Source organism: Pan troglodytes, chromosome 19, assembly GCF_028858775.2.
Source record: "Pan troglodytes isolate AG18354 chromosome 19, NHGRI_mPanTro3-v2.0_pri, whole genome shotgun sequence".
Classification (NCBI taxonomy): domain Eukaryota; kingdom Metazoa; phylum Chordata; class Mammalia; order Primates; family Hominidae; genus Pan; species Pan troglodytes.
In genome coordinates this window covers 93,453,494-93,469,002 of record NC_072417.2, presented here as the reverse complement: position 1 = coordinate 93,469,002, position 15,509 = coordinate 93,453,494, and the positions used below count along the sequence as shown (strand labels likewise).

At 46.3% G+C, this 15,509-nt stretch overlaps 1 protein-coding gene across 6 annotated transcripts in view; it reads right to left on the bottom strand.

Moving 5' to 3' along the window:
- The window catches only part of LOC129137562 (uncharacterized), a 61,228-nt gene extending 46,242 nt beyond the window's left edge, over positions 1 to 14,986 (bottom strand). For 4 of the 6 annotated variants that reach the window (XR_010153129.1, XR_010153132.1, XR_010153133.1 and 1 more), the window contains exons 1-3: positions 13,932 to 14,986; positions 10,584 to 10,738; positions 9,756 to 10,281 (exon numbers count right to left, since the gene is read on the bottom strand). Coding sequence is in view for 1 of the 6 variants with exons in the window: in XM_054670239.2 (XP_054526214.1) it covers positions 9,994 to 10,281; positions 10,584 to 10,738; positions 13,932 to 14,142 (654 nt within the window). In the remaining 5 variants the exon portion in view is untranslated. Of the gene's footprint in view, positions 1 to 7,274; positions 10,282 to 10,583; positions 10,739 to 13,931 lie in introns of those variants that run through there. The other 2 variants (XR_008540236.2, XM_054670239.2) reach the window with 2 other exon arrangements.
- Positions 14,987 to 15,509: the final 523 nt, after the last annotated feature.

The window sequence follows — 15,509 nt, the reverse complement described above, 5'->3', positions numbered from 1 at the left end:
ACTATAAATAGATTGCTCACAGTGGTGCCATATAGTATGTTCTACTCGTTTGCTCATTAATTTATGTATTGAGCTTGACATAAAATTCTTTGGAAAAGGAGGATCCGTGTCTTTAACAAACTGAAAAACTTCTGCTCAACTTTTGTCCTCCCCACTCCCTGCTTTACATGTTAAATACATGTATCAGTTTCTTTTTTTTATTTATTTATTTTTTATTTTTTATTGTACTTTAAGTTTTAGGGTACATGTGCACATTGTGCAGGCTAGCTACATATGTATACATGTGCCATGCTGGTGTGCTGCACCCACTAACTCGTCATCTAGCATTAGGTATATCTCCCAATGCTATCCCTCCGCCCTCCCCCCTCCCCACCACAGTCCCCAGAGTATGATATTCCCCTCCCTGTGACCATGTGATCTCATTGTTCAACTCCCACCCACGAGTGAGAACATGCGGTGTTTGGCTTCCCGTTCCCGCGATAGTTTACTGAGAATGATGGTCTCCAATTCCATCCATGTCCCTACAAAGGACATGAACCCATCATTCTTTATGGCTGCATAGCATTCCATGGCGTACACGCGCCACACCTTCCTAAAGACCCTTTTTAAAGACAGGGTCTCCCTCTGTTGACCAGGCTGGTCTTAAAGTCCTGACTTCAAGCAGTCCTCCCGCCTCAGCCTCTCAAAGTGCTGGGATTACACACAAAGTGCTGGGATTACACACCGGGCTCTAATATTTGAAATGGAAATGTTAAAACTGGCCCCTCCCTTCCTGAAATTAGTTGGGATGATAATCTTTATTTCAGGGTTAGGGTGAGCTTGGAAATAGTTTTAAATTTCCTCAGGTGATTCTACTTGAAGGCATCTGAAATTCTATAGTTTATGAATGGAACTTCCTTTCACTGAAACTGTGACTGGACCCTTGCTAGCCAGCTGGTGGCTGGTAGACCAGCTGCATCATCAGGAGTTGGTTAGAAATGCAAGTGCTCGGGCCCTGTCCTGGCTTGCTGAGTGAGAACCTGCAGGTAACAAGACTCCCAGGTGGCACTGCTGGCCGAGCGGGAGGAGCACGAGACTACAGGCCCAGGCAGCTTAATGAGTTCCTGGCAAGGAGGAACCAGATACAGGTGTGTTCAGGGCATTTGCTCAGCAGCAGTGGGGAGTGACGCCCACCACAGCTCTGGCTAGTGCCAGCCTCAATGTCCATATCTGCAGGCGCCTGAGCTCACTGAGGCTCACCTGGTCTCATCAGGAGCTGCTGCCAGGCTTGTGTTAGAGGTGAGGAGTGGCTCAGGTTTCCACACAGTCACTCCGGAGGATGGAAGGCCTCCATTACCAGTAAGAATGATTCTAGATGAATAAGCACGTGGTGTTACAGTGGAGGAGGCAGCATTGGTGCCTTGGGGAGGAGATGGCAGGAGAAGGGGTGGGGCTTAAGCTACCCCACACACTGTCTAGGAAAGGTCATCCAAAAAGGAAAAATACAGAACAAGTGTTCATAAAAATGTCAAACTGTACTGACAAATCAGAAATGGTATGTGATTCTCCAAGATTTAAAAACCACCAGTCCTAAAGGTTGACAAGGAAAGTCTCCAGACTTTCTGAAGAGCAGCCTGGCCCTTGGGCAGTCAGTGATGAAAATGCTATTTCCCTTTGGTGGTGTGTGGTTCTGCTGTAGACAGCTGTCTGGAATGTGGACTTCTCCAGGAAGTTGAGCGTTGCTCCTGCCTATACCAGGGAAGGATGCTAAGTGCTCATGGATGGGGGCATGGTGCGGGACAGGGTGGAACATTTGCAGTGATGCTGGGAAGAGAAGGATACATGAGGTAGAGAACTCATGGAGGTTCTTGGGAGGGTGGTTTGGGGCCAGGATCCTCCCAGAGTCCAGATGGAGTCAAGTTCAGGCAGGGGGTCTGCTGAGCCTTGCTAGGTAGGTATCACTGGGCCTCTGGTCAGGTGGAAAAACTGACTCTAGATCCTGAGGGGCTTCCCAAGGTCCCCAGCAACCAAATCCAGATGAAAAACCCCTGGGTTATGTACTTCATTACAAAAGTATAATCTCACTGAAAAAAAACATAGAAATGCATAATTTGAAAAAGTCATCCTTAATCCTCCTACCCAGATATAACTCACAATTTGATGACTGTCCATCCAGTATTTTAACTTATCTTGTACATCTACCTGTACATAAAGACCTTTTTAAGCCAAAATTGTAACCCACTTTGCCATTATTAACTCAGGTTTTTGCTTAGTAATGTATCATACATATTTCACTATGTTAAAAAAAAAAAAAAGCTACTTTTCCAGCCTCTATACCATGCCTCCTTTGGAAGCAGTTGAAGATTCATTAGAATAATCTTTTATTTGTTTATTTTTTTGAGATGGAGTTTCGCTCTTGTTGCCCAGGCTGGAGTACAATGGTGTGATCTCGGCTCACTGCAACCTCCACCTCCTGGGTTCAAGCGATTCTCCTGCCTCAGCCTCCTGAGTAGCTGGGATTACAGGCGCCCACCACCACACCTGGCTAATTTTTCATATTTCTAATAGAGTTGGGGTTTCACCATGTTGGCCAGGCTGGTCTCAAATTCCTGACCTCACGTGATCCTCCTGCCTTGGTCTCCCAAAGTGCTGGGATTAGGCATGAGCCACTGTGCCCACCCAGAATAATCTTTAGAAGTGATTTTCTTGATCAAGGTACATGTTTCAAATTAACGTTGCAGAAAGATTTTCCACCCATTTATACTCCTAATGGTATATTTTCTGGTTTTTTTTTTTTTTTTTTTTTTTGGGTGGTTGAAATTTATTCAACAAATACATATAGGATGCCTTGTCTTAAAGCCAGGCAATTTTCCTAAAAGAAAAACCACATAAAAAGGGTTCTAACCAAGAGCTAGAGTGTCCTGACCCTTTGAGGTATGTCTAAAGTATAGAAATAGAATGGTAATGTTGATGTTGTTGGCATGTTTCTTTGTAGTAAGATTGTTTAAAATAATACATAGACATAAAATGTATGACGAAAATAGCACAGCACCGAAGAAAGGAGTCATGGAAGTCTACTGTCAAGATTCTTACACTATTACTTGAAGGCAGATTGTGATGAATTAAAGATGCGAAACATATATAAAAGTGTTAAGCAATTTTTAGGTATGAACCTTTAAAGCAATACAAAAATGTGAAACAGAAATAAACAGCCAACGTAGGAGACAAAATAAGAGTTCTAAGGAATACTTAATCTAAGAATCCTGAAAAGGAAGGAAAAGGGAACAGAGAACTTATGAGATGGACAAATACAAAACGGTAGTAGGTTGAAAATAACCATGTCAATAATTACATTTATTGCAGATTGTCTGTCTCACCTCAAACTAAAAGAAAAGCAAGCTAAACCCAAAGGAAGCAGAAGAAAGGAAATAATAAAGATGAGAGTAGAAATAAATGAATAGAAAAATAATAGAGAAAATCAATAAAACCAACGGTTCATTCTTTGAAAAGATCGACAAAATTGACACATCTTTAGCAAGTCTAAGGAAAAATATGTTCAAATAACTAAAATCAAGAATGAAAGAGGTGATGGCACAGCTGACTGTACAGAATACAAAGTATCAGTGCCATGGATTGTTTGCCAACAGATGAACCTTGATAAAATGGAGAAATTCCTACGACAAACAGATTAAATCAGTAATCAAACTTTCAACAAAGGAAAGCCAAGGCTTGTGAATCCTGCTAAACTTTTACAGAATTATCACCATCACAATTTTGTTTTTGTTTTTTTTTTTTTTTGACGCAGAGTCTCACACTGTTGCCTGGGCTGGTGTGCAGTGGCACAATCTTGGCTTGCTGCAACCTCCGCCTCCTGGGTTCAAGTGATTCCCTTGCCTCAGCCTCCCAGTAGCTAGGATTACAGGTGCCTGCCACCACATCCGGTTAATTTTTTGTATTTTTAGTAGAGACGGCGTTTTACTGGGTTGGCCGGGCTGATCTCAAACTCCTGATCTTGTGATCTGCCCCCGTCAGATTCCCAAAGTGCTGGATCACGAAATCTTTCAAAAAATATAAGGCAGAACATTTCCCAACTCACCCTGAGGCCAGCATTACCTGACACCAAAACAAAGCTACCACAAGAAAAAACTAGATCAATATCATATGAATGTAGATGTAAAAATCCTCAAAAAACTGGCAAAACAAATCCAGCAACATATAAAAAGGATTGTACACTGACAAAGTGGGATTTATCGCAGGAATGGAAAGTTGGTTTAATATCCAAAAATCTGTCAATGTAATACACCCTATCAATAGAATAAAGGACAAAGTCCACATGATGATTTACAGATGCAGAAAAAGCACTGGACAAAATCCAGCACCTTTTCAAGATAGAAAATAAGAATGGAAGGGGGCTGCTTCAACCTGATAAACAGCATCGATGAAAAACCACAGCATTACCCGCTAAGGTTGGGAACAAAACAAGAATGCTCTTGCCACGTCTATTCCAACATTGTACTGGAAGTTACGAGCCAGGACAATTAAGCAAGAAAAGAAATAAGGCATCCAGATCGGAAAGGAAGAATCAAAACTCTCTAGTCACAGATGACATGATTTATACCTAGAAAATCTTAAGGAATTGACACATTTAAAAAATCACCTATCAGAACTTATAAATGAGGTCAGCAAGGTTGCAGAATATATGTTCAACATAGGAAAGCCAGTGTTTCTGTACACTAGCAGTCTGAACAACCTGAAAATGAAATTAAGAAAATAATTCCATTTACAATTGCATCAAAATGAGTGAAATATGTAGGAATAAATTTAACAAAAGAAGGGCTATACTTGTTCACTGAAAACTACAAGTAGCTTGTTGAAAGGCATTTATTACAAATAAAAAAATAATTATATATTTATAAATATTTATATATTTATAAATATATAAATGTCCCAGGTTCATGGATTGGAAGATAACTTTCCCAAACTGACTGATAGAGTTAGTTAGGCTTTGTGTCTCCACCCAGATCTCATCTTGAATTGTAATCCCCCTAATCCCCACATGTCAAGGGACAGACAAGGTGGAGGTAATTGAATCATGGGAGCAGTTCCCCCCATGCTATTCTTGTGATAGTGAGTTCTCACAAGGTCTGATGGTTTTATACGGGGCTCTTCCCACTTCACTTGGCACTTCTTGCCACCTTGTGAAAAAGGTTCCTGCTTCGTCTTCGCCCTTCCACCATGATTGTAAGTTTCCTGAGGTCTCCCCAGCCACACTGAACTGTGAGTCAATTAAACTTCTTTCCTTTTTAAAGCCCCTGGGCTCAGGCAGTTCTTCATAGCAATATGAAAATGGACTACTATACTGCTCTGCAGTGTTTAGGAGAATGTGGAGAAACTGGAACCCCCATACATTGCTAGTGGGATTGTAAACAGGCACAGCCTTTATGGAAAACAGCTTGGCAGTTCCTCAAAATGTTGAACGTAGGAGTTGACCTAGCAATTCTCCTTCTAGGTCTATACTCAAGAGAATTAAAACAAAAAATCTGCACACATAAAGCTAATGTGTTCATAGCATTGTTCATAAGAGCCAAAAAGTGGACACAAGCCAGATGTTCATCAGCTGTAAGCAAAACTGGTGAATCCACACAATATTACTTGGCAATAAAAAGGCATGAAGTGCTGACACACTACAACCTGGATGAACCTCGGCAATATGCTAGGTGGAAGAAGGCAGACACAAAAGGCCACACGTGGTGTGATTCCATTTACATGAAACGTCCTGTACAGGTAGATCCATAGAGAGATTAGCAGGAAACCATTCACAGTGGTTTCAGGAGCTTGAGGGGGGAGGAGGGGGATGGGTGAAACGAGGAGTGGCTGAAAATGAGTATAGGGTTTCTTTTGAAGGTGATTCTAATGTTCTGGAATTAGATAATCGTGATGGTTGTACAAGCGTACTAACAACTGAATTGCATACTTTAAAATGGTAAATGTTATGGCGTGTGAATTACATCTCAGCACAAATATCATGAGGAATCTCATGCATCCTCTAAAGTTACACTTAAAAAGCACGAGCAAGGGAAAACAAATTGCCTACTGCAAAATTAAAAGACAGATATTGTTAGGCTGGACTATAAAGCCATACACAACTATATACTATTGCTTATGAGAAATATAAAGACAAAAGTGAAAAGATAGAGAAAAATACACCATGGTAATGCACACATCAAAATAAACCTGAAGCAGCTCTGTTAATATTAGACAAAGGAGATCTCAGAGCAAAGAATATTGCAAGGGACAAAGAGAGTCATTTGATAATGATAAAGGGGTAATTCATTAAAAGGATATAACAATACTAAATACCTATGCACCTAATAACAGAGCTTCAAAATACAGGAAATATAGGAAGGAAAAATGGATAAAACTGCAAGGGGAAATAGACAAATCCACAGTGGCAATTGGGGCTCTCAGTAACCCTCTCAGGAACAAGGCACAGGTGTCCTCTCCCTTCTGTTCAATATGACACTGTGGATTCTGGCCAGTGCAACAAGGCAAGAGAAAGAAAAGGCCTCCAGGGTGGAAAGGAAGAAGGCTTTCTTCACAGATTATATGTTTCTCTATGTAGAAAATCCTAAGGAGTCTACCACAAAGCTACTGGAACTAATAATTGAGTTTCGGGAAGGTAGCATTCTACAAAGTCAATATAGAAGAGTCAGTTGTATTCCTATATGCCAGGAATGAACACTTGGAATGGGAAATTTGGAAAACACCACCATATACGGTACCATCAAATACATGAAATACTTGGGGGTATATTTGACAAAAGATGAGCAAGCTCTGTAATTGAAAGCTACAAAACGTTGCTGTGAGAATTAAAGATGTAAATAAATGAGAGATACACTGAGCAGATTGGAAGAGTCGATATTGTTAAGACATCAGTTCTCCCCAGGTTGATGTACAGACTCAACACAATTCCAACCAAAATACCAGGAAGCCTTTTTTGGGAGAGTGGGGATAGGGCTAAACATTGACAAGCTAGTTCTAGAAGTTATATGAAAATACAAAGGATCTAGCATAGCCAAAACAACTTTGGAAAAGTGCACCAAGCTACTCCTGATACCAAGAAATAATATAAAGCTACAGTAGCAAAGGCAGTGTGGTATAGTCATAAATATAGACCTGTTGTAGATCCAGGGAAAACAGTAGAAAGTTCAGAAAGACTATACATTTATGGTCAATGGATTTCCAACAAAGGCACTTAAGCAGTTTTATGGGGAAAGCATAATGATTTTTGGTTGTGTGTGTGTGTGTGTGTGTGTGTGTGTTTTGAGATAGTCCAGCTCTGTCACCCACACTGGAGTGCAGTGGCCACAATTATAGCTTACAGCAGCCTCGACCTCCTGAGATCCAGGAATCCTCCCACCTGAGCCTCCTTAGTAACTGGAACCACAGGCATGTGCTGCTGCATGCATCCAATTTTTTATTTTTTTATTTTTAGTTTTAAAATTTATTTATTTTGAGACAGAGTCTCGCTCTGTCACCCAGGCTGGAGTGCAGTGGCACGATCTCAGCTCACTGCAAGCTCCACCTCCCGGGTTCACACCATTCTCCTGCCCCAGCCTCCCGAGTAGCTGGGACTACAGGCAGCCGCCACCACGTCCGGCTAATTTGTATTTTTAGTAGAGACGGGGTTTCACCGTGTTAGCCAGGATGGTCTCGATCTCCTGACCTCGTGATCCACCTGCCTCGGCCTCCCAAAGTGCTGGGATTACAGGCGTGAGTCACTGTGCCCGGCCTAATTTTTTGCTTTTTGTAGAGATGGGGTCTTGCTGTGTTGCCCAGGCTGGTCTCTAACTCCTGCTCAAGAACTCCTCCTGTCCCGGTCTCCCAGTGTTGGGATTACAGGCAGGAGCCACCACACTGGCCCAATAAAGAAGCTTTATGTGGTAGGTAGAATAATTGTCCTCAAAGATTGCCAGGTCCAAATCTCTGGACCTTGTGAATATGTCACATTACATGACAATAGGGACTTCGCAGAAGTAAGTGCAGGATCTTGGATGGGGGATCCTGGATTATCTAGGTGGACACAATCTAATCTCATGAGCCCTTAAAAGTCAAGACTATTCTTTGGCTATGGTTGGTCAGAGAATGATGTGATGGAAGGAAGGACAGGCATGACAGGGACTCAAGTCCCTCATTTCTGGGGTTGAAAAAGGCATGAGCCAAGATATGGGGGAAGCCTCTGTAGGCTGAGAAGGACCTCTGGCTGACAGAAGGGAAACACAGACCTCAGTGCTACAACTGCATGAAACAATTCTGCCAGTAGCCCATGTGGGCAAGGAGACGGATTCTCCCCTGGAGCTTCTGGAAAGGAAGGCAGCCCTGCTGACACCCTGATTTCAGCCAGGAGAGCCCTTGTATCAAATTTCTGACCTATGGAACTGTGATGAAATACATCTGTGTTATTTTAATTCCCTCAAACTGTGGTCATGTGTTACGGCAGCACTAGAAAATTGACGTATGTTATAACTCTATAATAAGGAACGACCCAGTTTAACCATGGGCAAAAGAGGCGAACAGACACTTTACCAAAGAAGATTGATGGATGACAGATAAGTGGGGGAAAAGATGTTCAACATCAATAGTCATTAGGGGAGTGTAAGAGCCACAGTGAGATACACAGTCACTAGAATGGCTAAAAGGAAACAGACCACGCCAATGCTGGCCCGGATACGCAGCCCCTGCCAACTCCCCTGCACAGTCGGGAGGAATGCAGAATGGTGCAGCGATTTGGAAACAGTTTGGCAGCCTCTTAAACAATGAATAGTTTACCCCCCATATGAACTGACCACATCATCCTTGCTATTTGCCCAAGAGAAACAAAATAATGTCAAAGACTTGTCCATGACTGCTCATAGCAGCTTTATTCATAATAGCCAAAAATTGCAGAGAGGGGCTGAGGGTGATGGCCCACGTTTGTAATCCCAGCACTTTCAGAGGCCAAGGCAGGAGGATGACTTGAGGCCAGGAGTTCCAGACCAGCCTGGGAAACACAGTGAGACACCATCTCTACAAAATATTTAAAAAATTAGCCCCATGTGTTGGTGCATGCCTGTAGTCCCAGCTGCTCAGGAGGGTGAGGTGGGAGGATCACTTAAACCCATGAGGTTGAGGCTATGGTGAGCTATGATGGTGCCACTGCACTCCTGCTTGGGTGACAGAGCAAGACCCTGTTTTAGTTTGGTTTTGTTTTTTGAGATGGAGTCTCGCTCTGTTGCCCACGCTGGAGTGCAATGGCACGATCTCGGCTCACAGCAAACTCCGCCTCCTGGATTCAAGCAATTCTCCTGCCTCAGACTCCCAAGTAGCTGGGATTACAGGTGCCCACCACCACGCCCGGCTATTTTTTGTATTTTTAGTAGAGATGGGGTTTCCCCATGTTGGCCAGGCTAGCCGTGAACTCCTGACCTCAGGTGATCTGCCTGCCTCAGCCTCCCAAAGTGCTGGAATTACAGGCATGAGCCACCACGTGCAGCCAAGACCCTGTCTTTAAACAAACAAACAAACAAAAAAATCAAAAACAATTCTGATATCCATAAAGGACAGATAAAGAAATGGTGGCATTTGCATACAACGGAAAACCATTTAGCCACTAAAAAGGATGAGTTATTGATGGATAAATCTCAAAGAAATTATGTTGAGTAGCGTGTGACCAAAAAATTCCCCTTTATACAAAATTGTATAAAATACAAAGAAATATATTTTGACAAAAAACATACCAGTGGTTTCCATTCAGTGGGTGGCTGGAGACTGGAGTGAGGGGATTCCAAAGAGGAGAAGGAAACTTTGAGGGTGATGGAGATGGTCACCATCTTAACTGTAGAGCTGGTTCACAGACATTCACATGTCAAAACGGATCAATTTGCACGTTTTAAATATGTGCGGTGCATTGTCCATTGATTATATTCTCTCACGTGGGCATCACCGACAGGAGTTCTGTCTATTTCAGTCACCGTTTCACCCAACTCCTGGAACAGAGCCTGACGCAGGGCGGGTGCCCAGCACACGTGGGGAAGAACAGTGAGTGTCCGGCTGCACGCAGGGTTCTGACTGTGCTTCCAGCCCGGATGCTCTGCTCTTCCCCCACACCCTCTTCCTTGTGAGGCAGCTGGAATCACTCTGTTGCCTGCATTCCCGGTTCCCGACGTCACACCTGGGTTGTTTGGGAGGCCAAGGGAACAGCTGTAGGTGCCACTGCAGAAGTCCGTCTTCTCTGCTAATGCTGAGCTTTTTTCTCTCTTGTCCCTGGCATGCAAATAACCAGCCTGTTCACATTCCACCCTCTCACCTGGGCCTTCCCTCTGGCCCTCACCCACCATAATCCTGGTCATGTGGCCTTCTGCAGGCAAGTATGTGGGGGTGGGGTGGTATAGGGGCACCATCCCTTGTCCTAGCTCCTCTCGGAGCCTCCACCAGATCAGGAAGAGCAGGCATAAGGCCCACAGGGCCCCACAGTGGCCGCCAGAGGGCTTCTCTGCAGGCCATGTAACGGATTATTGATGTCATCGATTTGCAAAAAGGAAAGCTGGGCCTTTGTGGAGACACACCTGGAGGCTGCTGCCAGGCAGCACTGATTCTTCCTTGGAGTGGGCTGGGAAGGCAATCGTCTTGCGAACGCTAAGGACCTGTGGGCTCCACGCCGGGCCTTTGACTAATGTCTTACACTTGGAGATTCTCTGCTGCTTTCTATCATCAGCCCTGGCTTTCGGATCCATTCCCCACCAGGCAAGGAAAGAAAGGAAGCGTTTATATTAATCTATACCAGTGTAAACGGGAAAGAACGCACCACCCCTTGCAGGACCAGCCACAGCATTTGCCAAGGGCCCGTCACAAAATGAAAGGCTGTGGGGCCCCTTGTTCAAAAGTTATTCACAATTTCAAGATGGTGACCGTGGAGCATTAAACCCAGCTGCAGCCTGCTGAGCTCGGGGCCTGTGGGCCTGCATGGGTCACACCTGTGAAGCTGGCGCAGCCACACGCAGTGACTTATTGCCCAGAACATCAGCCAAGAGCGTTTTGTCACCAACAGCAGGCCTTGTTTCAGAGGATGAGCTGGGAGAGATATGAGGGGGCTGAGCCACGAGACCCCCGGGATGCCTTCTCCCAGGGCGGAGGGTGCCAGCTTGAACGCTCCCCGGCACTAAGACGTCTCCACTACAAGGCTGCCTGGGGTCCACATTGCTTTATTTTTATTTGAGATGGACTTTCGCTCTTGTTGCCTAGGCTGGAGTGCAGTGGCGTGATCTCGGCTCACCACAACCTCCGCCTCCCGGGTTCAAATGATTCTCCTGTCTCAGCCTCCTGAGTAGCTGGGATTACAGGCATGCACCACCACACCTGGCTCATTTTGTATCTTTAGTAGAGACAGGGTTTCTCCATGTTGGTCAGGCTGGTCTCAAACTCCCAACCTCAGGTGATCCGCCCACCTAGGCCTCCCAAAGTACTGGGATTACAGGCGTGAGCCACCACACCTGGCCTATTGCTTTAAAATTCACCTAAGTTCAATAGGGTCCCACTGAGGCAGGGCCTGTATCAGGCACTGGTGAGAAACAGATGAAGCTGCCTTGAGGTGCCCACAGGCCAGCGTCCCATGTAATGGGCTGTACCGTGTGGACCCCCCTGAGGAGACCCCTGGCCTCTCAGAGGATGGAAACAACTCCTCTCCCCCCTCCAACCCTGTCCCTTCCCACACAGGGAGCACTGTCCCACCCCATGCCGACCTCCTCACTCAGGACTCCTGATAGCTCTGTCCTATGGTCTGAAGGTTTGCCCCTCCCCCAAATTCCTATGTTGAAACCTAATCCCCAATGACATGGTTTTAAGAGGTGGGGCTGGCCGGACATAGTGCCTCATGCTTGTAATCCCAGCACTTTGAGAGGCTGAGGCAGGCAGATAACCTGAGGTCAGGAGTTCAAGACCAGCCTGGCCAACATGGTGAACTCCCATCTCAATTAAAAATACAAATAAACTAAAATACAAATACAACTAAAAATCCAATTATCCAGGCATGGTGGCGGATGCCTGTAATCCTAGCTACTCGGGAGGCTGAGGCAGGAGAATCACTTGAACCTGGGAGGCAGAGGTTGCAATAAGCCAAGATTGCACCATTGCACTACAGCCTGGGTGACAAGAGTGAAACTCGGTCTCAAAAAAAAAAAAGTGGTGGGGCTGTTGGGAGGTGATGAGTCCTGAGGGCCCTCCATCCTCATCAGTGGCATTTAGCGCTCAAGGGAGCTTGTCTTCGCCTTCTACCACGATGATGGAGAGTGCGCCATTTATGATACAGACAGCAGCCCTCACCAGACACAGAACCTGCCTCGATCTTGGACTTCCCAGCCTCCAGCCCTGTGAGAAATCCATTTCTGTTGTTTATAAATTACCCAGTCTTGGGTATTTTGTTACAGCAGCCAAGGAAGGGTCAGATCCTACAAGGGGCTAAGGCTACATTGGCCCTGCCAGGCTGGGCGGTGGCACAGAAGGTGAGGACGCTGATGGTCGGTCCAGGCTGGCCGAGGCTACCACGCTCCATCAACCCTCCCTGACCGTCTTGGGTGTCAACTGCAGACCTGGTGAGCCTGGCAGAGCGTTACGGCAGGTCGCCCTAGGCACCGAGACCAGGCACGCTGCTGGCCTCAAGACAAACGTTCCTGCTTCTTAACCCCACATGGGACTAGGATGAGGGGAGGAAGTAACATATGTTATTGTCACTACTACGTCCACCTTACAGAGGAACTTTAGGGCGCGAGATGACTTAGTGATGTCAATCTGGATGGTAAAAATCGCACACGGGGGTCAGGCCCTGGCCTGTGACATGGCAGAAGAGCAGTGTCCACTTCTGTAAAAGCTGACCCAGAAGACAATAGTGCTGGTCACCCAGGTAGACACACTGCCCCCCAGGGAAGTCATGCTGCTCTACGGGGAAGTCACTGTACTTTCTGCTCCTGGTTTTCAGGAAGGTGGCAAAAGTAATCCATCGCTCTGCAGAGGACTTTGGGGTTGGCCACTTCTTTTGTTTTTTTCTTGAGATGGAGTCTCACTCTGTCGCCCAGGCTGGACTGCAGTGGCGTGATCTCAGCTCACTGCAGCCTCCACCTCCCAGATTCAAGCAATTCTCCTTCCTCAGCCTCCTGAGTAGCTAAGATTACAGGCGCGTGCCACGACGCCCAGCTAATTTTTGTATTTTTAGTAGAGATGGGGTTTTGCCACGTTGGTCAGGCTGGTCTTGGACTCCTGGCCTCGTGATCCGCCTGCCTTGGCCTACCAAAGTGCTGGAATTGCAGGCATGAGCCACCGCGCCTGGCCTTTTTTTTTTTTTTTTGAGATGGAGTCTCACTCTGTTGCCCAGGCTGGAGTGCAGGGCCCAGAGCCCATCTCTCTCAGCCAGAATGACCAGCGTGCATCAATCTCTCATGTGTTTGGGTTTTGTACGCCAACATGCATGAACATTATCATGTTGACAGCTACCACCTACTGCCTGTTTTCTACGGCCCCAGCTTTGCAGTGGCTGTTTTATAAACAGTAACTCATTTGCTTCTCCTAACAACCGTATACAGTAAAGCCATTACCATCCCCATTTTTTAATGAATAAACACTAGTCGGACCATCAGAACGGACTCCAGAGACAGCTGTAGTGGTGTGAATGGTGGTTCCCCTTCAAAGACACATCCACCTGGAACCTGTCCAGATGACCTTTTTTGGGAAAAGGGCCTTTGCAGATATAAGTTAATGATTTCAAGATCAGATCATCCTGGTTATCCAGGTGGGCCCTAAATGCAACAACAAGTGTTTTTATAAGAGACAGGACGAGAAGAGACCCCCTGAAGACAGAGGCAGACAGTGGAGCCATGTGGGCCGCGGGAAGCTGGAAGAGGTGGGGAAGAGGGAGCCGCGCTCACCGGCCCGCATGGCGCTGTTGGTGAGCCGGGGGCTGTGCAGCACCTCCTCCTCGTCCAGCTGGCACAGCACCTTGGCCTGGCGCAGGTAGGGGGTGAGGCGGCTGGGGCAGATGCAGCGTACGATCCTGTGGCAGTGGCTCTCCATCATCTCCCACAGTGTCTCCTCATCCAGTGCCGTGAGTGCGGAGTCCCTGCGGCACAGTTCCCCCATGGCTGGGCGCTGGGAGGACCCTAGGAGGGGTGGCCATGGGGGTGGAGTTGTCAGGGAAGCAGGACCCCAGGATAGCCAGGGTGACACCGTTTTAAAATCAACTCCATCGTAAAATTAGCAAGGCGCACTCTCTGCCAGTCAGAACCCACAGTCCTGAGATGTTTATGGCAGAGGAAGCATTCCAGTGGCCATTTGCCATTCTGGTTTCTCCCTCTGTGTAAGATTGAGTGCCACGGCCCCACCTTCTCTACCCCAATCCTAAGCAATAAAGTCACTAAATCACACTTTGTTGTGTCAGTTACAGCTTTTTCTAAAAAATCAAAGTAAATAAATACTTTTTTTTTTTTTTTTAGAAATTCATCTAAAATAATGGTAGTAAGCTAGGCGTATTGGCTCACGCCTATAATCCCAGCACTTTGAGGGGCGAAGGGGGAAGGATTGCTCAAGCCTAGGAGTTCGAGACCAGCCTGGCAAATATGGTGAAACCCTGTCTCTACTAAAAATACAAAAATTAGTCAGGCATGGTGGTATGCACCTGCAATCCCAGCTACTTAGGAGACTGAGGCAGGAGGATCACTTGAGCCTGGGATACAGAGGTTGTGGTGAGCTGAGATTGTGCCACTGCACTCCAGCCTGGGTGACAGAGGGAGACCCTGTCCTGGTAAACAAACACACAAACAAACAAACAACAGTAAGGGTGCTGCACTTTGGAAATGCTGCTTTATATGTTCTTTATGAAAGGTAATTTTCATTAGAAGCAAGACTGTCGGCTTCTCTAGAGCCGAGATCGTGCCACTGCACTCCAGCCTGGGCAACAGAGCAAGACTCTGTCTAAAAAACCAAAAAAAAGTTCCCATTGTTTTCAACTACGCAGCAGGTGGTCCCTTGTTTGCAGCAGCCCAGGACAGTGACACAGAGGACTGCGCAGAGGACTCCACTTGAGGGAAATGTGCTGGGGAGTGACACTGGGCACAAGTGCCTCGCAGAAGACACTTCAGGGTAGTAACGGCCAGCACGGCTCAGCTACGGGGGGTGTGGGCTTACAAAGATGGCGAGGCAGACAGAGGGTGGACAGGTCCATGAAAGGGCTGAGTTGCAGCTGATCTGGGGCCGCCACCAGGGCTGATGTCCCAAACTCAGCTCTTTCTGGACAGAATACATGAAGCAGGTCGCCGTTACAGCCCGGAACACCTGCTCTTCAGGGGACATGCTGGCTAGTGCAGACTCTAAGAGCTGTTGGAGGTCCTCAGCCGTCACCTGCCCAGCCTCCCATCCCAGCGAGAGATGAGCTGTGTCCCCCACTGTGCCCCTGCCTGAGCCCCTCTCTGGCATCAACATAAGGCCATTAGCCCATTAATCCATCTAAA